At 40.9% G+C, this 27681-nt stretch overlaps 1 protein-coding gene across 2 annotated transcripts in view; it reads right to left on the bottom strand.

Annotated features, from left to right (window-relative positions):
* The window catches only part of Ptprg (protein tyrosine phosphatase receptor type G), a 708054-nt gene that overhangs the window by 207411 nt on the left and 472962 nt on the right, over window positions 1-27681 (bottom strand). For both annotated transcript variants that reach the window (XM_048801208.1, XM_015494493.2), the window contains exon 5: window positions 1321-1416. In XM_048801208.1, coding sequence (XP_048657165.1) covers window positions 1321-1416 — 96 coding nt within the window. The remainder of the gene's footprint in view (window positions 1-1320; window positions 1417-27681) is intronic.

The raw sequence follows: 27681 nt of genomic DNA, 5'->3' as shown, positions 1-27681 counted from the left end.
CAGAACCCAACATCTAAAATTTGGTGCCATAACAGAACCAACCGTTTCTGACATCACAATACTAGACTTCTCACATTTTTGCATAAAATCTCCCACTGGAGTTTTCTTCCAAAGGAAGGGAGAGAAGTAGTTAGGAGGGAGAGGTGAGCAACAAAGAGACTTGTCAATTATGTGTCATCCATTAGAAAGGGCAGTAAAATTAATATACCAGAATGCCCCCATCTCAAGAAAGGCTTACTCAAAAAGGCAGACCTGAAAGACCTCTGTGGGAGAAAGTCATGAAGTCTTTAATGAATGTCCCTTTGAACTGTCAGGAAGACACAGTTTTTCAACACTGACCCCCTTGGTAAAAGGAACACCTGCTTGGGTGCAGGACTTCTCTCTAATCCCAGCGACTCCAGAGGCTGAGGCAGATGGATCACAAGTTTGAAATCAGCCCCTAAGCAATTTAGTGAGCTCTGCTTTAAAATAAAAATAAAAGAAAAGAAAAGAAAGAAAGAAAGAAAGAACGAAAGAAAGAAAAAGAAAAACTCTGCATTTCTAAAAATTTAGGCACATTTTAAGATGGAAGAACAAATCATGTGGCTACTACTGAAATTACCTTCCACACACACAAAAAAGCATCCTGTCTCAAAACAGAACATGGTCAAGACACTCACTGATCCACAGTCCCTTAATTAGATTTAACTTATTAAAAACCTGGGCATCACCATCTATGGCAGGATGTCAGATTTGGCTTCTATGTGCATAATTGATTTATGAGCTATGAGCATTAATCAACATAAGCACATTAAAAGAGAAAGGAAGACTGGGAGTTCACCAATGTACTAACTCAGAAAGAGTCTGAACAAAAACTTGGGTTACCATGGTGATTTCTGGGAGGGAAAGAAAAGGGGTCTCTTTAGAGAAGTGACTGATGCTATTTATTAATCTAGTCGCAAGTAATGTCAAGTTTTAAAGTTGCTCACAACACAAGAAAACCACTTTTTTTTTTTTTAACAGCAGCCTTTTAATATGCTGGAGGAACCTGTTCAAAAGGCTTCAGCAGAGAAGTAACTTAGATGATAAATGTGTTCTTCAATCTGTGCACCAGTCAAGTAGCAATAAAATCAGAATAATTCATGCAAAAATTTTCATTATGTTTCTAAACATACTTATTTACATTTTAAATCACACATTAGACAATATGAAATATCTTTCATTTAGACAGGTGTGAACTAGGAAACAGATGCATTCATTAAACATGGAACAATTCGACAAATTAAAAAAAAATACTCAGAGAACTCTTTGGTTGAAGTACTTCAGCCACTGTTAACTTACTTGAAAAAATATGGCCATGGCTCCAATTATTCTGTTCTCAGAAATTGCAGTTTGAAAGCTGTCAAAGTCATCTGGATTGTAAAAGAAAATCTGCATCTGTAAAACAACAATTAAAAAAATATATAAGGAAAAAATTTCAAACTTACACATAAGTAGAGAAGCGTGTGATGGACCTATATTCCCCATTAAGATTTTGCCATCTATTCATATTTTTCTTTGCTAAAGTATTTGAGAGCAGAGACCAGACACTGTGTGATTTTACCCTTCCATATGCATCACATCTTCTCATGTAACTACAATGCATTCACACTGCTCCAAAACAAATCATACCAATGCCTTCTCATTACCTACTAACCAGGTCATGGTCAATCTCCCTAATCAGATGCAAATTTTTAATGGAGTTAAATACCTTGAAGCAGAAAACTAAGTTTGTGAGATTCAGTCACATGCTAAAATTTTCATACTCAAATAGGGCCACCTTTTATAAATAACTTGCATATATACAAATGGGAATTTGAAGGAATATTTCAGTAGCTTTGAGAAATCACCTAAAGGGCATATTCCAGTAAATTCACAAAGAAATACGACAGGAATGATAACAACAGGCTTTATATTTTATAGTTTGCAAAAAGCTACCCCATATATTATTTCACTTAATTCTTTTAGCAACCCTAGGAAGGCAGACACTACTATACTCAGCTAGAGGCGAGGAAACAGTGCTTCAGGAATCTGACAGTAAGTTGTTGCCTAAGATTAAACATCAGATACAATGTAAATTCTAGGGGCTCTCATCCCGACCTTAAAATACCTCTTCTTATATTTTGCTGCTTATTCAAAAAGCAAAACACAAATGGATCCACTTAATATCACTAAGTCAAATGCTTGAATATACCTTGATACTGAAAAAGGTTTCAAGTGCAACAGAGCATTGCCCTGAGACCAACTATTTGATGAAAGGTCTAGCTTGCCCTAGGAAAGCCATTTTGCCAGTATCTGGTTCATCCCATATAAGGTCAAGTATCTCCACTTGGTAGGGTGGTTGTGAGGCTCCAACATGTTGCTGTTACATATAGCACTGTAGTGGCACCCCCTTCTTCACAGAAAATCTTTTTAAAATTATATTTTATTTAGAGTCAGGCCCTCACTGAGTTGCTTGGGCTGCACTAAGTTGCTGAGGCTGGCTTTGAACTTGCGATTCTCCTGCCTCAGCCTCCCCAGCCACTGGGATTGAGGCATATACCACCATGCCTGGCAAGTCTTTGCCATCTTTTGAAATAAAACACAAATCAAGGAGCCATCAGGAGACTGAAAGAACAGAGAAATTTAAACTACTGCAGTGAATGCTTGGAAAGATACAAACTCAGGCCCAGATCACTGTGAAATGGCTAGGTGGCCCTAAGTTTGGTTCTGCTAAACAGAGATTAAGTTTCTTCCTTTCTCTTTAAATTACAAGAAATTTTTAAAATTTTTTTTTCACAGAAAATCTTAATTGAGCTTTCTCAGAAATCTTCACCATAATTGATCTTAGGACTATCAGCCTAAGAGTCTCTACAAAAGCATTCAATGTAGTTAAACTTCCTATTTTCCGGTTTCTCTATTTTACTTAGCTATTGGCCTGGAAGAAATCAGCACTCCAGGTGCTGAACACACTCTTACTAAGTTTTACACAAACATTTATCCAGTATAGTAGTTTGTAAAAGTAAAAGTGTGTTTGCAAATGCAAAGTATGATGATAAATAATAATAATAATAATAAAGGCAGATCCTTTAACAAGGCCTTTGGCCTTGAGCTGGGCTTCACAGAGATGTCTACATTTCTAAGATAAGAGAAGTTACCAATTAGGCTCCATGGTAACAGCTGGCAGGGGGAGGAAAGAGAGGGGAGAAGCAGCTCTCCCCTTCTCAGGAGTTGTCCTTGAAGGGTTAACTTGCCCAGAACAGTGAAAGAAAAAGCTGCTTTATGTGAACTTCTGCAGACTGGGAACTTCTGAGCCCCTCCCCTTATATGCTGGGTATCAAGTTCTGAAACTACCTGAACTCGAGGTTCAGGGGATTAATTGATTACAGCAAAAGCTGTGCCCTCTGAACCTGGATGCACCCACATAAAACTGTTTCCTGCTATCTTCAGTGCCCTGCCTCATCTGTCCCCTACAACAGCACCACAGGTGGATCTCATCAGTGTTCCACAGGCCACCAACATGGCCGCTGTTGGTTATAGTGACTATATGGCAGACATTTTGAAATTTCTAATAAGAATGGGTTTCCACTGAATCTTCCAGGATGACCATATTCCTAACAGAAAAGCAGATCTCCTATCTCGTTAAATCTTTCATGACCTCTATTTTACCACTTTTCCAAATGACATGATATCATCTTCTGTAATTGGCTGAACAACCTCATCCTAGATGGGAATTTGGAGATTTCACATTAGACAACAATTTCCCGGAAAGCAAATATGCCCCAGAGTGACTAGGTTTGGCACAGGTCCAAGGGTAATAGAGTCCTGATGACTGAATGAACCAAGATGCTAGGAACATAATATCATTATTTTCCCCCCTAAAGAGTGAAATCAGGTAGCCCAGATCTGGTCTGTTTCCAGGGAAATTTAGGTACCTCAGTAGATAAGGTTAGTGTTTTACTCAGGGTTATCTTCAATGTGACCAATTCTTTTTCTTAAGACTGTGCCCACCTATTCTGGCAGTTTCTTACAAATGTGTTGTGTGTAGGTTTGGACAGCTTTAGACATCATGAATCCATTCGATGGATTCCACTGGATGAGGTACAGATTAAAACAGCATAATACTGGGTGAATTGCTTTAGGTACAATGCTAGTCACCCAAGAAAGAAACTCCACACAAGTATATTCAGAAAATTACACTTCACTTTCCTTTTAAAACTCAGGCCCTCAAATTAAGTAGGTTCACAGATGGCTTTCTTATACTTTCTCCCGCGAACAGGGATGGCGTTGTTTAATGCATCACCTGAATACTGTGTGATACAAAATACTTTAAGACCTCTTCAAGGGCATTTTCATTTACAACTAGGTAAGGAAATGCACTTTTGGAAAATGTGTTTGAGTCAGGGCTCCACCCACCTGGATAATAAAATGTCTCATCAAGAGAACAGAAGCACAGGTCGGAAATATCAATTTTCCTTGCTGTTTCTCTCAAGTTGTAGCCTGCTGAATTATGTTAACATTTGAAGCTATCTCAGAAATATGAAAGTAAATAAGGAGATGAGATTTGGCTGAGTGAACCGGACTTTGGCATTATTTGGTTGCTCTCGATAAAGAGAAATCCAGACGGAGGCAGGAAATATATTTTTCAAAGTCATCTTTGGTAGGTGTTTGGGCTGGCTGTTAGAGACCTTAAGTAGTAAAAGCCACTGTCATAATTACTCTCAAATAACCCAACTGCTAAACAAAACTGAAAAAAAGATCTGGCGAATACAATAGTAAAGTTTTATTAACTAGTGCATATATAGCACATGCTGAGTATTGCCAACTATTTATGTTTGGTACCATCATCTCTCTCTCTCATACACGCACGCGCGCGCGCACACACACACACTCTCACTCAATCATTTGGGAAATGCTATATCCCATTACCAATGAATATATGTGTGTCAATTCTATGAATAATGATGTTCTCTTAGACAACTGTAGTATAGTTATTAAAATTACCAGATTTCATGTTGATGTAAAACAATCATCTAATTCACAGTTCATTGTCAAATTCTGGTAGGTGCCCAGAGGAAGTTCATTAGAGGTCATTGCTTGGTTCTGGGTCCAGGATCCAACTGAGGGTTAAACTTTGTACTGGGTGGTCTCCTTCTTTATACTGGCCTCTCCCACATCCTGCTTTTATCTAGAACAGTGCCTCAGCCGATGTCCTTCCTTACTCTTGCAATGGGTAGTGCATATCTCATGGTTTCTGATGATTAGATTCAGGGGTACCTTTTTGAGCAGGTCACCCCAGCAGTAATATTGTGTCTTCTTGCTGTATTTATCAGAGGCATATGGTGAGGGTTTATCCCAGAATTTAGGGTGTTTATCTTGACCACACAGTTAGGGTAACATTTGGCAAACCTTCTCCACTGTAAAGCTATTAATTTTCCTTTTGAAACTAGAAAGGACTTTGTAGGGAAACTCTTCAGATGACACTAACATCCTGATCCTCTTTCAATGTTCAGCCACTAGTTTTAGCATCCGTGGTGATTTTTAAACTCCACTGTTTCTTTCCTATTCATCAATGCCATTTTATAGAAGGAGAAGCTTTCCCTTCTCCACAGTTTATTTATTCATTTATTTATGTCTATATGGACTCACTGCCTTTTGTTTCTATTTTATTCAAGCCACTATTATATCCATTATTAACACGGATGCTCAAACTGCCCCAGACTTGCCCAGGAGGAAAGTCTTTAAAAAGATTCCTCTGTATTTCTATAATGTTCCTATCATTTTATTTTTTAATTTTAGCATCTGGTTACCATCAGGCACAGATGTGCTGGACTCAATTTGTATTTTCCCTGCCCCAGACCTAGTATTAGCCATCCGAGGGAGTCCTGGTTCCTTTTAGTGGGAAGTGCTATTTAAAGTCTTAAGTCACTATTTTTGAAAAATGTCCGGGAATAGATGATTTGGGTCCTTGTTTCTTTAAGAACACGCTACAGTTTAAGGTCAGTGAATCTATCCTAACCAGAACCTCTCTGCCGAGGAAAGACGGCTGGATCATGCAGCATTCCATGAGAGGTGCATCTCCTTGTCCACAGACACCAGCTACCGGCAGCTCAACTGAAAAGCCACCGTCAGGCTGTGCACAGCAGGGCTCAGCCATGAGACCAGTTCTGCCAACATTCTCCAAGTCATTAGTGAGGACCACAGGCCTGCAAGGATCGTCCCCTTAGGCCTGCCGGAACAGCTGGACCGGAAAACCTTCTAGGCATTTCTCTAGCCAGATCAAGGTGATGGAAAAACTAGAGTCTCCCACAGCATAAGCTGATAGCTAGAAATGAGCCTTTCATAGGGGAACATCAAATCACATTGACATCTCCTTGCTGAACAGGAAGCGTGGACTAAAATACAGATAGAGGGAATGCCCTCCCAAGGGCAGTGCCACCAAGAACTGGGAAGGAGGCTGAATGGGCAGTGCTGCCAGTGCTCCAGCGTGAGGGGCTGGTGGGACATTTGCAGAGTCACACAAAAGCCCATCTCTTTCCTTGTGTGAGTACAACTTCCCCCTTATATGTAAAAGGACACTTTTGGCAACTGATAGATACGTAGATATATAAGCATATGATATACATGTATACATGTATACATCTATGTATCTATCGATTGCCAATAGAGTCCTGTGTATCATATATATCTATATCCATATCTGCATGTCAATATTTAGATCTATGTATTTATATCTGTCTATCTATCTAGTTTCTATCTAGTTTCTAATGGAGTAACCATCCATGCCAAGTTGAATGAATACAAAGCAACCAATCTGAAAATTAGAGTCTATAAATATACAGATATATAAGCAAATGATATGTGCATATATATACACTGTGTGTGTATTTATGTGCATATATATACATACGTATATCTGTTATGGTTTGGATGTGAGGTGTCCCCCCAAAACTCAATGCAAGAAGGTTCAGAGGAGAAATGATTGGGTTGTAAGAGTCTTAAGCCAATCAGTGATTTAATCCCCTGATGGGGATTAACTGAATGGTAACTGAAGTGGTGGGGTATGGGTGGAGGAGGTGGGAATCAGGGAATGACTTTGGTCTATATATTGGTATCTGGAAAGTGGAGTCTCTCTTTGCTTCCTGATCACCGTGATATAAGCTGCTTCCCTCTGCTACCTACCCTTACCATGATGTTCAGCCTCAACTTGAGCCCCAAGGAATGGAAACAGTCTTGTATGGACTTAGACCTCTGAAACTATGAGTCCTCAAATAAACTCTTCCTCCTCTATAATTTTGCTGGTCAGGTCCTTTAGTCACAGCAGCAAAAAAGCTGACTAAAATAATATCATATGCTTATATACCAACATGTCTATATATCTATATCCCTCCCTCCCTCCCTCCCTCCCTTCCTTCCTTCCTGTTGGTATTGTATTAATATTTATTAACAGTCAGTGCAGCAAGGAGCAGGGCCACATGTCCATAAGTCCAAGCTGAGGCAGGAAGACCATAAGTTTGAGACCAGCCAGGGCAATGAAGCAAGATCACTATTTCAAATTTATTTTTTCAAATATTAAAAAAGGGCTGAGGATATAGCTCAGATTCAATCCCCAGTACCAACTCCAATCCACATAATAAAAATCTTAGTGAAGTAGGTGCCATGATACTGTTCATTTTACAGGCAAAGGATTTTCAAATTTTACAATTTCCAAAATTTGCGTCTTTCTACTCGGCAAGAATATATATTCACCGCCTATTTGGTGTAAAGACACCATAACTTAGGAAGGCGCAGTCGATGTTCAGAAAGGCTAAAATATCATTAATGAGACAAGGTTTACTTTTTCTTTGAATACCAAAGTTGAGTAAATGTATCACAAAAGGCCATGCTCAACACAGACAGACATTTAGTAACCACCGAATTAATACAGGTGCTGGGCAAAAATGGATATTCTCTTAAAGGCGAATTTTCAATTTTCTACTATCATGGCTATGAGATTTTTTTTTTTTTGTTTGTTTTCTGGATTTTTGTGGGCTTTTTTTTTGGTGTGGTACCAGGAATTGAACCCAGGGGTGCCTAACTACTGAGCCACATCCCCAGTTCTTTCCATATTTTTCTGTGGGGTAAGGTCTCACTAAATTGCAGAGGCTAGCTTTGAACTTGCAATTCTCATGCTTCAACCTCCCAGGTCAGTGGGATTCAGGCTTGTGCTATAGTACATGACTGTGGTTGTATTCTTAAGTCAGCTCTCAGTGCCACACTGGAAAAACCAACAGTGTTCTCTGCAGATTGAGAAAGCACTACATTTTCATTTTCTTTAGAAAACTTTTATGTCTCCCACACACACCCCACACAAAGCCCAAGAAAAAGTCATGATGAATTAAGTAAGGAAACAGGACACAGACAGCTCAGCAGAAAAGTAATCTAACAGAATGATCCAGCAGATCCTTCCAGGATGCTACTGGGATGTTTTAAGACAAAGAAGAAGACACAGGCAAAAGTTCCAGAAGAGAACAGCTAGAGACAAGGCATACACAGGAGGAGATAAGGAGAGTGATGAAAAAAAAAGTAAAGAACAGATTTAAAAATTATGCAGGAGGCAGCAGGTAACCATACTGAAAAAGTGAACTGTATTTTCCAGATCATGATTGGTGGTGACCTGTGAGCAGCTAGCTGGGCCGTCTACACCCAGTCAAGGATCTGCTGGTTTCATTTTCTGGAAGATTTGCATCGGATGATGTCAGAATTCAGGCTCTTAAGCCAACTTGATTTTTCAACTATGTTGGAACTTTAATAATATTAAGCCATACCACACATGCATATGACACTACATCCTAATTCTGATCAAGCCTTCAGACAGGGATTTCTATATAGACAGGGTTAAGTCTGCCTAGTTCAAGAGTATGTTCCTGGCACAGTAGTGTTCATTACCAGTACTACTAGTTTATTTCTGGAAAGAATAAAGTGAATGGGGGCTCTGTGTGTCTTGAAGCAAGGATACCTAAAACAGTGACCCCACAAACACCTTTATTAAGTCTTTGCTATTTTTTTTTAATTTCTGGGTACCAGAGATTGAACCCAGATGTGCTTAATCACCAAGTCATATCCCCAGCCCTTTTTTTGTATTTTATTTAGAGTCAGGCCCTCACTGAGTTGCTTGGGCTGCACTAAGTTGCTGAGGCTGGCTTTGAACTTGCGATTCTCCTGCCTCAGCCTCCCCAGCCACTGGGATTGAGGCATATACCACCATGCCTGGCAAGTCTTTGCCATCTTTTGAAATAAAACACAAATCAAGGAGCCATCAGGAGACTGAAAGAACAGAGAAATTTAAACTACTGCAGTGAATGCTTGGAAAGATACAAACTCAGGCCCAGATCACTGTGAAATGGCTAGGTGGCCCCAAGTTTGGTTCTGCTAAACAGAGATTAAGTTTCTTCCTTTCTCTTTAAATTACAAGAAATTCAAGCCATTTTCTGATGACCTGTGGCCTAAAATTTTAATGCTCAAAAAAGATTTACCCATTTGACTTATGGAGAAGATGATAAACACACACTCATATTACATGAAGATACATAATATAAACATGAGTTCAGGACTTTGATAGTTTTTTTTTTAATTTTTATATTAATTAGGTATATATGACAGCAAAATGCATTTTGATTCATTGTACACAACTGCAGCACAACATTTCATTTCTCTGGTTGTACATGATGTAGCATGGCACCCTATGTACAGTCTTACATGTACCTAGGGTAATGATGTTTATCTCATTCCACAATCTTTCCTGCCCCCCGCATCCTCCCCACTCTCCCTCCCTTTTGCCCAAAGTTCCTCCATTTTAACCATGCCTTCCCCTTCCCCTTTCCTCCCCTCTCCATTTTGGATCAGTGTCCACTTTTCATAGAGAACATTCATTTGGCCTTTGATTTTTGGAGATTGGCTAACTTCACTTAGCATGATATTCTCCATCTATTTACCTGCAAATGCCATGATTTTATTCTCTTTTAATGCTGAGTAATATTCATATATACACACACACACACACACACACACACACACACACACACATATATATATATACACACACACACACACACACCACCCTTAGAAAACTTGGAATGAAACCACCATTTGACTCATTTGATTTGAGTGGGATCACTCCTCCATCTATACCCAAAGGACTTACAATCAGCATAGGATAGTAACACAGCCATACCAATGTTCATAGCAGCTTAATTCACAATAGCTAAACTATGGAAGCAACCTAGGTGCCCTTCAAAGGATGATATGGAGTTTTTAAAATTCCTTATTACCTTTTTAAAGAATCGTTGCCATTGTGATAGAATTTGATGAAAATATTTTGTAGAGGTCATGGTCCCCCAAAAGCTCAAGTGTGAAAGAACACAAGAAGGCTTCGGTGAAATAATTGGGTTAAAAGAGTCTTAACCCAACCAGTGAATAAACCCCTGATGGGATTAACTGGGTGGGGACTGGAGGCAGGTGGGTGTGGCTGGAGGAGTTGGCATTGGGGGCATGGTTTTGAGGTCTCTATTTTTCTCTGGAGAGTGGAGTCTCTCTGCTTCCTGATCACCATGTGAGCTGCTTCCCTCCACCACACTTTTCCGCCATGATGTTCTGCCTCACCTTGAGGCCCCAAGAAATGGAGTCAGCTGTCTGTGGAGTGAGACCTCTGAAACTCTGAGCCTCCAAATAAACTTTTCCTCCTAAAATTGTTCTTCTCAGGTCTTTTAGTCACAGCAGCAAAAAATCTGGAGCTTTTGGGGGACCCCCCTCATATTCAGTAGATGTGATTGATGTTTGGATCAGCTGACTTTATAAGTAGAGAGCAGATCACCCTTCATGATGTAGATGGGTCTTACCTCATCTGTTGAAAGTAGGCAATCAAGCCAGAATGACATATATATATACACACACACACACACACACACACACACACACACACACACACACTCGTGTCTGCATATCACCTGATAAAATGATTCTGACTCAGTTTTCTTCTGAGCTCCTTTGAGCTCTGATCTCTATCAACTGCAGTATCCTCTTTCTAAAGGCTTCTCCTAGAGAATACCACCCCTGTTACAACCCAGATCACTGTCTTGTACCCTATGGAACAATGCCTTGAAGTAGGAAGAATTGGATTCTAGGAAAGGAAGATCACACCTAATTTGTATATTGAAGATGCCTGAGCTCTCTAGAGCTCAGTGACCCTTCTGCAAATCAAGGTCATGCTCTCCTGTAATAAACTTGCACCAAGCACATGCTTTTGATACAGCAAACAAAACAGCTTTCCTTTCCTATTATTATGGATCCTGATGACTTAATGAACAGAAGGAATATGTAAATTAAGATTAAATCAATCCCTTTCCATGGGCCAGCCAATGTTCCAAGTCATGCTAGGGCAAGCAGCAAAGAAACTAAGTGAGGGTTTCATGCAGTCTTCATCAGAAAAGTAATTTTAGAAGAACCAAGCTCCTGAGAATAGTAGGTATTGGGCATCTTTGCAGGCAATGCAGCATTTAAATAAATGTTCTGAAAGGTTTGCTTTATACAATACCATTAATCACAGAGTGCAAGGATCCTTAATTATTTGTTTTTTTTTTTTCCACTTGCCCTGTACTGTGGAATTATCTTCAACTACCTGAGAGCATGGATCCAAGGTTTTGGAATGGAAGAACCCAAAGTACACACCAGGGCTATGAACCCTACAAACTGGTGCTGGGACAATGTGGGGATTCCTCACAAAGTCTCTGTGTGTAACTTGTTTATTTCATTATGTCTATTCAACAGTTGATTTTAAGAATTTCTGCCTCAATGATGCATCTGATTAATCAAATAAATACTTAATCTTGGCATTCTTCCTTTGATACAGAAGAGTTCAGGCTGTTGACTCCAACAGTAGGTTACATTTTTCGGGAATTCACGAATTTCTGATACTTAAGTTACTTCTTACAGTTCAGCCTAAGTCTGGATACAAATACAGGGGAGGCTCAACCTATGGCTGTATCATGACCATATTCCCATATCATGTATTTAGGAAAGGGGACAATAAACTACAGCTCTCCCACTTAACAGCATGTTTCCCAGTTGGTTACCCTCTCTGAGCCTGATCAACCCCATGATAAACCAAATAAAAACTCTATCAGTGGGTTATAGTAAGTTGAATGTAAAAGGAGTCAAGTAAAGCATAATTCACTTTGCCTGTCTGGCACACCATAAGTCACCAGTTTGTTCAACTACAAATAAATTAGTGAAAGGGCCATAAGCCACATGCCCTAATTGGAACCAATCCACACGAGAGCCAACAACCAAACGGCCGAATAAATTACAACAGTTTTACCATAGAAGGTCAAAAAAGACACTGGCCTACATATAGTGAACACAAACGAATCTCACAAAAGTGAATCAAGCAACATGGATACATGATGTTTTGGTCAATGTGCTGTCATCGTGACCAAAATACCTGACAAGAACAACTTAAGAGGAGGAAAGATTTATTTTGGCTCATGGTTCTAGAAATTCAGTCCAAGGTTGGCCAACTCCATTGCTCAGGGCCTAAACTGAGGCACAATATCATGGCAGAACAATGTGACAAAGGAAAGTGGCTCCATGCCATAGCAGCAAGAAAGCAGAGAGAGAGATGGCAAGGGGCCACCCCCATCTACGGAAAGCTCCCGCTGACCCACTCCTCCCATCTGCCTACAGTTACCATCCAGTGAGTCCGTTCAAACTAGGATGGACTGGGTCGGTTACAGTTCTTACAACTGAATCATTCACCTCTGTATATTCCTGCGTTTAAAGGAGCTTTTGGGGGACCCCATCATATTCAAGCCTTAACCGATGGAAGGGAGAGATGGAAAGAGGCAGGTGAGCCAACAGGAAAAACTCATGCAGCATGAGGAAAACTCAGTGGTTAACCCAACAGGGTCAGTAATTAAAGAAGGTGTCTGGAGCTGTTAATAAGTTCCTTTGATCTGGGCATTGGCTATGAGGGTATGAGCACTCATTCGGCTTTACACTTTTTATTTCCTCCATGCATATGACACTTTGATAGTGAATAAACAAAATTAGCAAAACTGTGCTTTCTGAAACAAAACAGAGCCGTCTCAGATAACAGAGCAAGGCCAGAGGGTCTGCTTCCTGCTTCTGCACCCGTTCTATTTGATTTAGGCAACTCTACACCTAGGGGAAGAGCTAGATTAAATTTATCTGCTTGACAGAGCAAGTTATAGCGACGGGTCACCATGTGTAGAATCGTTCCAGCTGAGGAGCCAGCTAACTATTATGTGGACCAGGCACACCCATGTCCACCCTTCTCTTGGAGGCAGACACCGCAGATGAAGACTAGAAGCAGCTTCATTCCTAAAACATTCCAAGAGGGTGTTTAAATATCCCAACCCCACCCCAAAGACTGGGGATTTAAACCCAGGGCTCAGGCATAAGCAAGTACTCTCTGACCAAGTGACACTCGCAGTCCTTTTAGAGACAGGGTGTCTCTAAGTTGCTGAGGCTGGTCTTAAATTTGCAATCACACTGCCTCAGCGTGTCCCCAGTGGCTGGGATTACAGGTGTGCACCCCCCTCCCCCGCTAATGTAACCTAAATCTTAACATTGCTTTACATCAATTAATTTCTTTATTCCTTATCACCATTTTCAGGGGGAGGTCCTACGGTTTTTCCTAGTTTATAGAAAGGAAATGAAGCCTGAACCACTCTGTCTTGTCTGAGCAGTAACAAAGCTGGGATTTGAATGCCAGCATTTAATTCACTGACATTGCTCTACCAAACAACATCCTATTCAGAATTCCCCTTCAACAATGAGAACTACCAATAAGTTATCTCTAGGATCCTAGCCCAAAGCTTCCAGAGGAGTGGTTATCTTAACCTAGGGGCGATTCTATAGACCAGTGGAAATTCGCCTAGCCAAGTCTAGAGATACTGTGGGTTTTCGCTATGGGGGGGGGTGCTACTGGCATCTAGTGGGAAGAGGTCAGGGATGCTGCTAGGCATTGCACAATGCACAGGATAGACCCCCCAAAGCAAATCATTATCTATCTGCAAATGTCAATGGTGCGGATGTACAGAAACCCTGTCCTATGCTGTCACATGAAACATCTTCAATGCACATGGTAAAACACTATGCTTCTCTTTCCCTTCCCACTACTACTGAGGTGTGTTATAGTTTAGATATGAGATATCCCCAAAAGCTCATGTGTGAGACAATGCAAGATTTAGAGGAGAAATGACTGGGTTGTGAGAGCCTTAACCCAATCAATGAATGAGTTCCTGATTAACTGAGTGGTAGCTGGAGGAAGGTGGGTGTGGCTGGAGGAGGTGGCATTGGGGGCATGGCTTTGGGGTCTATATTTTGTATTTGGAGAGTGGAGTCTCTCTGCTTCCTGATCACCATGTGAGCTGCTTCCCTCCACCACACTCTTCCGCCATGATGTTCAGGCTCACCTGAGTCCCAAGGAATGGAGCCTGCTGTCTATGGACTGAGACCTCTGAAACCATGAGCCCCTAAATAAGCTTTTCCTCCCCTACAAAATTGTTCTGGTTGGGTCTTTTAGTCACTGCAGTGAAAACTCTGACTAAAACAAAGGGAGGAACAAGTCATCTATAATGGGGCTCAAAGACATCGAGAGTATTTTGTCCTATCCATAAAATAGTAACTTCACAGGACTTTTACCTGAAGGTAAAAACCTAATTCTTGAGATTATTATAAAGATTTTCTTTTCTATCCAAGCCACACTTCTGTGCTTGCACAACTTCTCTCTCTCCCTCACTACCCCCCCCCTCTCTTTAATTTGGCAACGTTCAGCAGCACTGGGAAAAAAATTCAACTTTCTGGGTACCAGAGCACCCTGGTTTTCTGGTTCTGGAATGTGGTGGAACTTACTGCCTTGGACACCGTGCTGGGGAGGGCTCTCTAGGTGCATCTGGAACTTATTTGTATTTCAAAAACACAAAAATCACCACCGCAGTGTTTGTGCTCTTTGTAATATGAAACTTTTTAGAAATTGCTTTGTACTTGGGAGTAACAGCCACATGATTCACCATGAAATGAAGTCTGGAAAATCATTTTGGATAAATGGACCTATAAATTCAATAGAATTTCCATGACAACATAGACTGCGACACTCAACCACAAATAAAAGGTTATAAATCATTCAAAACCAACCAGGAATCAGCAATATGTCTCCCGTTTTGAAATACAAGAAACCTGAAATATAGTTTATTTTTTACTTACTCACCCAAGTTCCCGTTATAGTTCTTTCCTCACTTCTGATATTGTATTTTCCACCCCATAAGAGGTTCTGGGGGAAACGGCAAGGCCATCAATTTGCAATTAAGCTAAATAAAATTAACACAGGTGTCGAGCTGGTTGTATCCCCTACCGTTCTCCCAGCTTGAGGATTCCGAGAAAGCTCGTGTGCACAGAAAACCAGGGGTGCTCTGATACCCAGAAAGTTGAATTTTTCCCAGTGCTGCTGAACGTTGCCAAATTACAGTGTTCATGAGAAACAGGTTTATGCAGAACATTTCTGAGAACACACACGCAAGACAACCTGGAGGCTTCCCAAAGGCTTCTGAGTTCTATAAATCTAAACCACACACTCTGCTGTCCTCAGGAAAACCTCCACCACGAAGCATTATTCAGATGAGGTGGGTCAACCAATCTAGAGCATCGTTCTTTAAAATAGCTCCCTGGTCCCCAGGTCATCTTTTTATCTCTTCTGGAGGTCTCCTCATTATGGGCTCATCTGGATATGGTATTGTGACCTTTCTGATTACTAGCTCAATGACACTGGCCTCAGAGTCAAGCACACAGTAAGAACTCATTTAATGACAGTGGAATGTGTGAATGGGAGGTATTCTGTCACACAGGAGGAAATGCATCTTATTTCGCTATTTTGTTCTTTTTTTTCATTATTCGGTTTCCCATATCATAAGCAATACTTGTAACTGACTGACAGAAGAGCAATTTCTTTATTGAGCTCTGGATCTGGCTTCCGGCGGGGTTGCACATCCCCCCAAATATTCCACACTGCGGTACATGCGTGTGCTGGATATCATCTATCACTTTTCATCCGAGAGATGTACGAGTCTATGACCACATGCTGATCCCCTTTAAGATACATTTTGAGCCCTGATCTCATAAGGTCTGGGGCATTCACTGGAATCTTCAAGGCCAGAAAGGTTATGAATCACTACTGTTAAATGCTCTGAAAAAAACAGAGTGAGCACAAAAGCCCTTCTCTAGGACACATACACAGACGTGGCTCAAACCATCTCCTGAAAAATATGCACCTTGAACACTCCAATTAACAACGCAGGAAAAAGCCAATCTTCCCACACCTGTGTTAGTCAGTTTTCCATCACAGGGACCAAAATACCCAACCAGAACAACTCAGAGGTGAGGGGAATGTTTATTTTGTCTCATGGTTTCTCAGTGCAGGGTGGGTGGACATCATTGCTCCAGGCCTGAGGTGAAGGAGAACATCATGGTGGAAAGGCATCTTGGAGGAAAGCTCCTCAGCTCCTTGCAGCCAGGAAACAAAGAGAGAGCTCAAGGAGACAGGAAGAAAATCAAGTTCCCAAGGATGTGCCCCCTAGTGACCTATTTCTTTCAACCACTTCCTACCTGCCTATGGTTACCACCCAGTACTATATTCAAATTATTAACCCATCAGGTGCATGAATCCCTGATTAGGTGATAAGAATCTAATCTTTCTACCTTTGAACATTCATACATCATCATAAGCACTTTTTCAGGGGACTTTTTAATATTTAAACCATAACACTGAATTTATAAACTTCTTATTTTCATCCACTGGATGAACACTTCTGTTTCATTTTAAATTTTCCTAAAAACAACCAATAGGTATAAAAACCAGAACTCCTTTTTTTTTTTGTTAAGTTTCTTCTAACGATAACCCCTTCCGTTGTTTAAGGAGGCTATTTATTTAGAAAAATCAATGATTTGCCACAAAGCTGAAAATACAAAGGCAAATCAAGTCCCCTAAGGAAAAAAAACCAACCCATCCACCAACCCACCCTCAGTATGTATGATAAAAAAAGAAAGAAAGAAAGAAAGAGAAAGAAAGAAAGAAAGAATTGATGAAACAACTTATCAAAGGGGAAAAGAGAGTGAACTAGAGGTGCTAACATTGAAAATTCTAAAAGATAAATCATAAATGGAGAAGTCAACATACCAAATAAATACTGTGTGGTCACATCTGATTTCAGAAATACCAAGCATGATAATGCCATAATCATCGAGCACACATATGCACAGACAGACAGAGCTAAAGTGAGGTGAGCCTGGCTCTGAGAAAGTGACACAAATAAATGGGAGAAATCTCAGGGGAGGAGAGGCAGATTGGTTTGAGTCCAAAAAAGGTGTTTGTTTTATCACAACCCAAAATACTTTGCTGGCTCTAACAGCTCATTAGTTTAAAAAAAAAAAATCCTTTTAAAATAAGAGTAAGGAAGGAAGGAAGAAGGGAGGAAAAAGGAAAGAAAAGAGAGAGATTGAAAAAGAAAAGAACACTGAAACTTCCAGAGAGAGAGAGAGAGAGAGAGAGAGAGAGAGAGAAGGTGAAGCTAATAGATGGAACTGGGGACTCGGCTCAGAGCACCAGCCTCATCAACAAAGTGCTCCCAAAGAATGAATCTGTCAGCCACAGTGACACACAGCTCAGCATCACTGGGAGTGTGATCTTCCTTTATTCCTGATCTCTCTTTGACAGGACTCACTCTTCATTTATTTCTGACTGCAATGAAACATAACTACTCCACTGAAACTGCAAAGGAGGCAGAATGAGAGAAAAAGAGGGAGCTACCATTTCGATCCACGGAGGCTGTTTAATTCCTTTGACACACTGACTCTGTTGAAAAGTCTATTTATTTAGCCTAATCACTGGTTACCTATCCAGCCACATCTCTGGTTAGAAAGACACTAGAGAATCAGGGAGCAGAACAAGGCCACTCAAAGCTGGGCAGAGCATCAGTGTTGCCAGTACACGGGTGTTGAAGTCAGCCTTCTGATGTAGGCCCTCATGGGGAAAGGGTGTGGCAGAGGAAAGCAGCCCAGGACATGGCAACCAAGAAGCAGAAAGGGAGTTCCCCAAAGGCACACCCCCACTGACCTTCTTTCTCCAGTCATCTCTGGTCACACTCTATCTGCCTATTGTTACCTCCCAGTTAATCCATATAAGTGGATTAATCCACTGGTTAGGTTACAACTCTCATAACCCAATCACACACAAGAATTTGGGAGACACCTCATTTTTAATCCACAACAAGCGGGTAAAACATGGAAGACATGATTTAGAAACAGGCTGTGGAAGAAGTGGTAGAAGACCTTAGTGGTTTGGAGGACAGGTCTGCCATCACGGTACCTTTGAACATAGTTCAAAATATTCTTGGCTAAAGGATTCTCCTTTCCAAGAATTCCCCTTAGATTGGACTTTGGATTTCAGAACCTCATAACCAGAGAAAATATATGATGGAGTGGAAAATACACTATCATCAAAATTTTTTAAGCCAGGCATGGTGGCACATACCTGTAATCCCTGCCACTTGGGAGGCTGAGGCAAGGAGGACTGTGAGTTCAAAATCAGCTTTAAATTTAGCAAGGCCCTAAGCAACGTAGAGAGACCTTGTCTCAAAGTATAAAAAGGGCCTGGGATGTGGTTCAGTGGTTAAGCACCACTGGGTTCAATCCCTGGTACCAAAAATAAATAAATAAATAAAAATTAAAAAATCTTAAAAAAAAAACCAAACACATACATTTTTGTGGAATCAGTTAATTGATACTGAATCATTTATTACATGACTTTAAAGTCATATTAATTTTATTCTTATTCTGATTCATGTTCTCCCCCTCCAACATTTTGTTGTGACACAATTTTAAATACAGCAACATCTGCCAACACATGCGCGTGTGCGCACACACACACTCTCACACACACACATTCACCACATCAATTCCACCATTAACATTTTAATATACTTGGTTTTCAAACAATAGTTCATTCCTTTACCCATTCATCTAATCGGGCACTGAATTTTAGTATGTGGGGGGGACCCCACTGGCACTCTAACATTTTAACATCCAGTTGGTGCCAAATTAGTAACCTTGACATCCAGAGGAAGCCAAGCAGGCTTTGGGTCCCAGCCAGAGGATGCACTGCTGGAGTGTAAAGGGGTTAATAACTCTATTAATGAGGGCATCTTGAGACTCTGATAGATAAATCTCAGCAGGCAACTGCTAATAATTTAGAGGGGATTAAAAATAAGAAAATATCAAAGCCATGCTTTATGAAACCCAGAATCTGCAGAAGACAGTGTCAGCCAATAATCATGTTATTGATTGGCTCCATCCATGACCTATCCTGATTAGCTAATATAGAAAACATCCAAAAAGACTGCATGTTAAATAATTGTGCTCAAACACTTGTTTCTTTTACTTGTCTTGGATCTATAATACATAATGTAAAAGTGAACACGCCCAAAAGTCTGCCCAGGAAGCGGACCTGGTTCATTATCTACAAACCTGAGAATCATCCACCATTGAGAGCTGTGTTCACAAAACCTCCTGCCCAAAATCTTAATGAAGAAGCTATTTTAAATCAAAAGATGCTAAAAATTGGCTGACTTAGTTGGGCTTCAAGCAGTGCTGTGGATGTTACAGGAGCGATTCAGGAAGTTCAAAAGCCATTATTTATGATGGCAAAAGACTGCAGGCAGATTCACTATCAACAGGAGAATGACTAGACTAATTAAGGGGCATCCATACTGTGAAATATTATGCAGCTGTTACAAAAGAAAGATGCCAATTCTGTATCTGATATGTAAGGAGGCACATGATAAATTGTGAAATTTAAAAGGCAAGTTATGAGCCAGGCACAGTGGTGTATGCCTATAATCCTGAAGGTTCAGGAGGCTGAGGCAAGTGGATCATGAGTTCAAAGCCAGCCTCAGCAGCTTAGCAAGGCCCTTAGCAATCCAATGGGGCCCTTTCTCTTAATAAAATATTTTTTAAAGGGCTGAGGAAGTAGCTCGTTGGTTAGGTACCCCTGGCTTCAATCCCCAGTACCAAAAAAAGGCAAGTTATGAAAGAGTATACACATGCTCACCCCACTTTTCCAGTAAAGGCATGAAAACACACACACACACACACACACACACAGAAAAACCTGAAATAATGTATAAGAGATTTCACTGTAGTTGTCTCTGAGAACAAAGAATGCAGAGACTGAGATAAAACAATGACTTCAACTTTTACTCTACAAATTCAGTAGTTTAAACATCTTTCAGTAAAAAGAATTTCTTCATAAATATTTGAAGTAATAAATATAAGACAGCAACTTCAAAGAAGGATGGAAACAGGAACCAAACAGCACCTGGATAGTAGTAAGTTCTGTTTTCAACTTTAACTAAATACTGACAAACGAACAGAAGAGTGCACAGTTCTAAGCGCAATTGTGAGTAACCTCAGTGAAGTTTCAGAGCCCATGTAACCAACATCCAGAACAGGAGATAGGCCACTTCTGGTCCCCAAGATGGACCGGGTGCTCTCATCTGGTCACTACCCCAACCATCAATATCCCCAACCTTGAGTCACCTTTCCTGACTTTCAGCACAGAGATCCATTCTGACCAGATAACTTTGAAGTTCACTCTAAACATGAGATTCTATGATGCTTTAAATCCTCTTTCACACCACGCCTCAGTCCACATTTTTTAAATAAGGTGGACAGCTGTAAGATCAGAACTTACAGCTGTTCTTACTCCCTGTCCTGTTTTACCAACATTAGGACCTGGGGAATGGTATAAAAGTCTTGGAGGACAACCCTGAGAGCTATTTTCAAGCCGACTACTAGCAGTTGGATGAAATGGGGGTTCCAAGGAAACAGAATTCAAGAGACTCAAATCTCAAAACCATCATCTAGAATTGTGTGCACTTCACTTAAGCAATAGTGCACAGAGCTAGTGCTTTAAGATTAGGGAATTTTACTTCCACGACAACACTAGGGGGCACTGTTGCTACCCTGAGTTTGAAGACAGGGAAGAACATGCTGGAAGTCAGGGCCCTTCTACAGGCTGTGTCTTCCCTGTAGATCCCACACTCCACCAGGCCTGTCAGACACTATAGGCTCATCTGTGACTCTGCCCATCAAGGATGGAGTTCTGGGATTCCTCAGTTCTTTTTGGTCTGATAACCACTCATGGGCAGGTGACAGGATGCACCAGCAGACACAAGGATGCAGTTCAGAAGTTGCAAGAGCCTGGCCCTGGACCCAGAGCTCAAAGGCAATGAGTTCTGACAAGTGGGGGTTGTTTTCTTTCTTTTTTGGCCTGGATCATTTTTGTCTCAACAACTTTGGTCAGAATCAAACTCTTACCTGTGGGATGTTCATACTGACTCCAAACTCCACCAAGTCCCTCTGTCTACTAGGGTCCCATTAAGAAGCCAGCTGACCCTAGGCACGTTCTTCAGCCCAGGACAGACTGCTATCTGCACACTTGGTACATTGATTTCCCAGATCCATAAATGCAGGGCAAGAACAGAGGTCAACAGAGTCCATAGGCAGTATTACTTGGACATGAACACAAAGAAGGATGGGGATATAGACTTAGGAATAAAAGAACTGCAACATTTAAAGTGAACATCCAAACGTCATGCTGTTCCTTCCTGACATAAAGCAATGTATCCTCCCTTCAAAAATTATTTAGTATACAGTATACTCAAGTATTGAAATATCACCTGGTAACCTAGAACTTTGTAAAGCTTAAAAAAAAAAACAAAAACAACCCTACCAGAGTTCTATTTTTTTTAAGTTATATGTGGACCTAATACCTTTATTTTATATTTATGTGGTGCTGAGGATCAAACCCAGTGCCTCACAAGGTGCAAAGCGAGCACTCTACCATGAGCCAAAACCTCAGCCCCTTTGCACAACTTTAATGTTTTAAAGTTAAAAAAAATTTAAATTACAAACTTAATCAAATGAGGTTAGGAATGGGTTCTGTACCAGACTCTACACAATGAAGACACAAAACACAGTGGAGAATCTTGGCTGGTTACACACAATTTTCTGTCCTGCCTTCAAAATTGGGTAGAGAAAGGCAGGAAGGCTGAATCTGTGGGAATTTTCACGCTAGGAGAAACACATCTGACCATGCATTATAGTATTTTCAAAGGGGTCTCTGGTGGAGGGTTTTATTTTTATTCAAAGCATTGTATTCCATCTTAATATAGCATGAGCCCTGGCCCAAAGGCTGGAGTCCTGGGTTTTATTATTTCTTCAAACGCCTACACCTCAAGTATTTATGACATGCTGGCTCAATAATTCCTACCCACGGATTCCTCCACACGGTGGTCTATTTGCACTTCACGGAGACACCCTGATTTTTTGTTCCCAGTCTAGGAGCACAGAGGGATGAAGAACTTAGAGCTTTCTGGGATTTCCGAGTCTTCAAAGTCACAATAGGACTCATTGGCAGTTCTCAGGATTCATACCGAGAGCAAGAGCCAGAAATGCCATAAGCAGGCAGGGCAAAGACCTCAACTGCAACAATTCCTCATACAGACATGTGATCAAGCAGGGCAGAGCACACGCACTACATCCTGATTGGACAGGCGGCGCAGGGTTGAGGAGCGTCTCACTCTGATTGGACATAAGATAGCCCCGCCCTATATGTCATCAGCCAATAGCTTCAAAGGTCACCTGCAGCAACACCATATAAAGTCTAGAAGGCAGAAACCCAAGGGCAACCTCCTGGGTACCTCTCCCTGGTCAGAGAGATGCTTCCTCTCCATTGTGAAAATAAATTCTTGCAAATTGCTCTTACTGTCCATTGTCTGTGAATCTATCCTTCCCTGTGTCTCAGTACCATTTTGGAATGTTAAACAGGCAATTGAATTTTTTTTTTTTTTTTAAAGCATTCTCCTGGGCAGTGAGGCCATCAGCACTGGCTGATAGAGCTACAAATATGTCCAGGTACTGCTTTGGCAGAGGTATTTTCGCTAGTTGGCATTCTTTGCAGTGACACTCTGAGTTGATTTTTCAGTTTTTTGAGCTGTGACCAGTGTCCACCATCACATTCCTGGTTGGGGCTGGGGTAATACACACCGACCAATGTGGGGAGGTGATAACAGCACTGTCAAAGATGCAGACACCTGGGCATCCCTGAGGAAATGGTTTAGTTTGGTAGTCCCAGCCAATCCACATGCAAAGAAGTATCTCTTTCCCAAAGCAGAAGGATACTCCCTTATCTTGGTGGACAGTAGAAAACAGGATAAATTGGAGGATAAAGAACATGGGTGGCCTTAAGTCAGAGTCTGTTGACACTGTTCCAGCGGTTGAGAATGACAATGACCTCTCACCTTAAAGGTGAAAGTAACAATCTCAGACTCCTGCAGGGGTAACCAGGGCCAATCATGCTCTTTCCCTAAAACCTAAGGCATATTAAAACCCTGATTGCAACTGCAAATATTCCCCCAGACAGCAAGCACAAACATTCATGCGTTTGATTTTTTTTTATTGGAAACGTGGATGATCCCTTGCTCAGATGCAGCATCTTTACTTTTATATTTATTCAAAAATCACTGTCTTGCTTTGCTTTGAAAAAAATCAAGTTGATCAAAGAGCATTCATAATGTGCTTTCAGTCTCCGGCTCTCCATGCTCCCTGTCAGCCTCCTTTTCATGTCCATGGATGTCACCTGGCCTCAAGTATGTCATCCTCACACTCTGCCAGCTGCCACTCTGAAGAGACATGAAGTCCTGGCAGAGCCTGGCAAGTGGCAGGCAGGGCCAGTTTGGCCACAATGCCTTTCTTCGGTTTCTGATCCAGTGGTTCTCAAACATGGGTGACTCTGTCCCATGTTTGGGGGCATTTTGGGTTGTCACAACTGCGGCAGGGGTGCTGCTGACATCTATTCTACCTTAGGGTAAGCAAAGAAGGCTATTAAACATCCTACAATACACAGGACACACAAAAAAAGAGTTATCTCAAACACTCTCTGCCCTCTAAACAGGGCACATAACACATGTTGGTGCATGTCTAAAACTTCAGTTCCACAACAACGAGATTAACGGTCTGTACCAGGGCATACTCTCTAATCAATCCCATCTGGACACGAAGTTCACATCAGGATACTCACTGCTGAATTAAGAAGTGTGCAGTATTCTTGAATCTGAATTCATTTTCCTAATGATTGATGGCATAGCCTCTAGAACCCTGTGCTGCAGGGTCACATGGACTGGAGTTGGCATTCAGTCTCCTGTATTTACCAGCGAGGCCAGCCTGGGCAACATTAAGTTCTGGATTGTGCCACCATTGAAAAGACACTGAAGTCCTACCTTTCTCTACCTGTGATTATCACCTTACTTGGAAGCAGGGTCTTTTCAGGTGATCAAATAAAGATGAGGCCCTTAGGATGGACTCTAAACCAATATGACTAAGTCCTTATTTTTTTAAATAAAAATGTGGATACAGAGACAGACTCGGGGAGAGTGCCATGCAAAGATACTGGCAAGCCACACAGGCCCATGCCAAGAAATGTCACACATTGCTGACAAACCACCAGAAGCTACTAGACCACAGAAGAGATCCTGTCTTACAGCCCTGAGGAAGAACCAACCCTGCTGACACCTAAACCTTGGACTTCTAGCTTCCGGCGCCATGGGACAGTAAATCTCCTTATGGTGGTGGTTTGTGAAGACAACTGTTCATGTCTTAGTTGTCTACATCTGAAAAACAGGATTATATATAGTCGTGCTTAGTGCTCATGATTGCTGAGAAAAGTAACTGAGATAAAGTGAATCAGAGCAACTGGTCCACATTAGAAGCTCAAGAAATGGTAGCTGTTGCCTCATTAGGAAAGATCTAAGCCGTTTTAGCTTTCCTTCTGCAGAAGGAAACTTCGCTCTTGTTTCTAACATGTTTTGCAATTCTAATCCAAAATATAAAAAAAAAAATTAAGTAAGGTGTCATCTTTAAAATGAGTATAATGCTGTAATAATAGTCCCATAATAATGATTGCTTTAGATTTTGCAAGGCAGTGAAAGCGTGGACTCGATTCTGCTAATACTTAAAACATAATTGAGCCTTAATTACAATATTAACCACAATAGCAATTTATGATGTGAGTGTGTCAGTTCAGAACAACCAGAAACAGGAAAGCTTAATATATAATTCTACCTAGAATGCTCCCACCCATCATCTTTCAAGATTCAAATTGAGTGCTACATGCTACCTGATATTGACCGATGTTCCAGCACTCCCCTGCCCTGGCTCCCCCAAGGTATGCTAGAAGCCCAGGCTACTTTTTGTCCCAAGAAAAGCAGGCAATTCAGCTTTCCTAACTGGCCTGTAAACTCATTTGGGACCCACATGGCTTCTCCCGTGTATTGGTCTGAACCACATCTTTGAAAATCCTGTCACATGCTATGGCACAGTTCATAAGTGAAGGCTTAATGCAGTTTTATTAAGATTGAGAAATGTGACCCTAAAGTACAAAGACATTAGGGATTCTCATTTTTGCTTCCATTTCCACATGCTGGAATGAATTAAAATTTCCCAACATGGCCAGGCAGCTGCCTCCATCTCTATATTAACTTTCTCTTCTTTTTAAAGGGTCTTCCCTACTGAGCGGGTGATGTCAGGTGACTCTGGAAGAACCATGACTTTTCCTGATGATTTCTTTCTTTCTTTCTTTCTTTCTTTCTTTCTTTCTTTCTTTCTTTCTTTCTTTCTTTCTTTCTTTTTAAAGAGAGAGAAAGAGAGAGGGGGGGAGGGGGAGGGAGGGAGGGAGAATATTAATATTTATTTTTTAGTTTTCGGCAGACACAACATCTTTGTTTGTATGTGGTGCTGAGGATCAAACCCGGGCCGCATGCATGCCTGGCGAGCCATATCCCCAGCCCCTCCTAATGATTTCTTTGCATAAAATTACCTGGACAAAGACTCTCTCCTTTGGAACACCCACGGTTAGGAAACAGCAAACAGTGAAGATCCAACTACCTTTACAAATGGGTTAGTAGACTGTAATATCTTAAGCTTCTCTGAACTGGCAACATACACCCTAAAGACCAACTAGACAGACAAGATCAAAATGGAAGAACAGAATTGTTTCAAGTAGTAGCTGAATAACAGTGGGCCCTGAATATTACTGAAGGTCCATCCACCAGAAAATTCTGGAGGGAGCCAGGTCTTCCTTTCCAAGCTAAAGAAATTGGAGAACTATTCTGCAAGTATTTTAAGAATAATATTCTAACAAGGCACAACAACAACAGCGGCATCCTTCATTGGTCTTCAACTGTCCCAAGGGGCCAAAAGAGGATTCAAGTCTGCTTGGCTTTGGTGTAACAGTGAGATTACTGATTGTGAGAGGCTGGAGGGAGCCTTCCAAGGTCAAGGACGTGTTCGCCATCTTGCTCTGGATGTTGGATCCATGAATGCACACACATGAGAAATTCATCAGGCCATACATTTTACATCTGAACACTTTAACACTATGTAGCTTATACCTCAATAAAGAGATTTAAAAATTAGCCATGCTGGGTTGGGGTTGTGGCTCAGCAGTAGAATGTTCGCCTAGCACATGCGGGGCTCTGGGTTCGATCCTCTGCACCACATAAATAGATAAAATAAAGGTACTGTGTCCAACTACAACTAAAAAAAAAAAGAATAATACATATTCATGCATTGCTAATTTTTAATATGTATTTATTCTTTACTATTTATTTTTTATTTATTTTTATTATTTATTTTTTAATATGTATTTATTCAGCTGGCTGGGCAGAGCTAGAAGTCAGGTGATTTTTTTTTTTAAATATTTATTTATTTATTTTTAGTTTTCGGCCGACACAACATTTTTGTTTGTATGTGGTGCTGAGGATTGAACCCGGGCCGCACGCATGCCAGGCGAGCGGCTACCGCTTGAGCCACATCCCCAGCCCAGAAGTCAGGTGATTTAACCATCAGTTTGAGGCCAAGAAACTGGGCCTCAAGACCCAAGGAATGGAGGAAGACTATGCTTTAGTTTACACTGAATTGAGAAGAAACATCAGACCTAGACCATTCTCTGAAGATCCTACAAAGAGCTCTGAGTATAACTTATTGCTTGCTCCTTATCCTCAACGCCACAGGTGTGAGGCAGATGTCATGCTTATCTCTCTCACAGCAAACAAATTCATGCCTTCAGAATATTAAGCACCAGCCAAAGAAGTTTCAAATGTATTAAAAGCCAGGCAGCCAAGTTCAAAATACAGATAATCACTTACAAATTACTGATTTCCTTTGGAGAGCAATTACATTTATAAATATGAATACAGTCTATATTAAACCATGAAAAATGACACTCAAATATCTGTCAAGAGTCTGATGTACCCTTAGGAAAAAAAAAAAAAAACTTTTTTCCCCCAAAGGCAGAGAGGAATGCACGCTAAGACATTCCTTTTATCAAATGGTATTGAAACTGGAAAAAGCAAATGGATTCAAGAGACTGAGTGATAAAAAGTAGTTTAAAAATTAATGTGTGGTGAGAGCTGAGTCCTGGCTACTCGGATATCTCCCCCCTTTCTAGGAACAAAGCAATATGTAAATGAATCTGACCAACAGAAAGAAAGCAATTTCCTAACATGTAAATACATA

Source organism: Marmota marmota, unplaced genomic scaffold (genome assembly GCF_001458135.2).
Source record: "Marmota marmota marmota unplaced genomic scaffold, marMar, whole genome shotgun sequence".
Classification (NCBI taxonomy): domain Eukaryota; kingdom Metazoa; phylum Chordata; class Mammalia; order Rodentia; family Sciuridae; genus Marmota; species Marmota marmota.
Note: the sequence above shows the minus strand (reverse complement) of the source record. Positions and strands in the feature narration are given on the sequence as shown.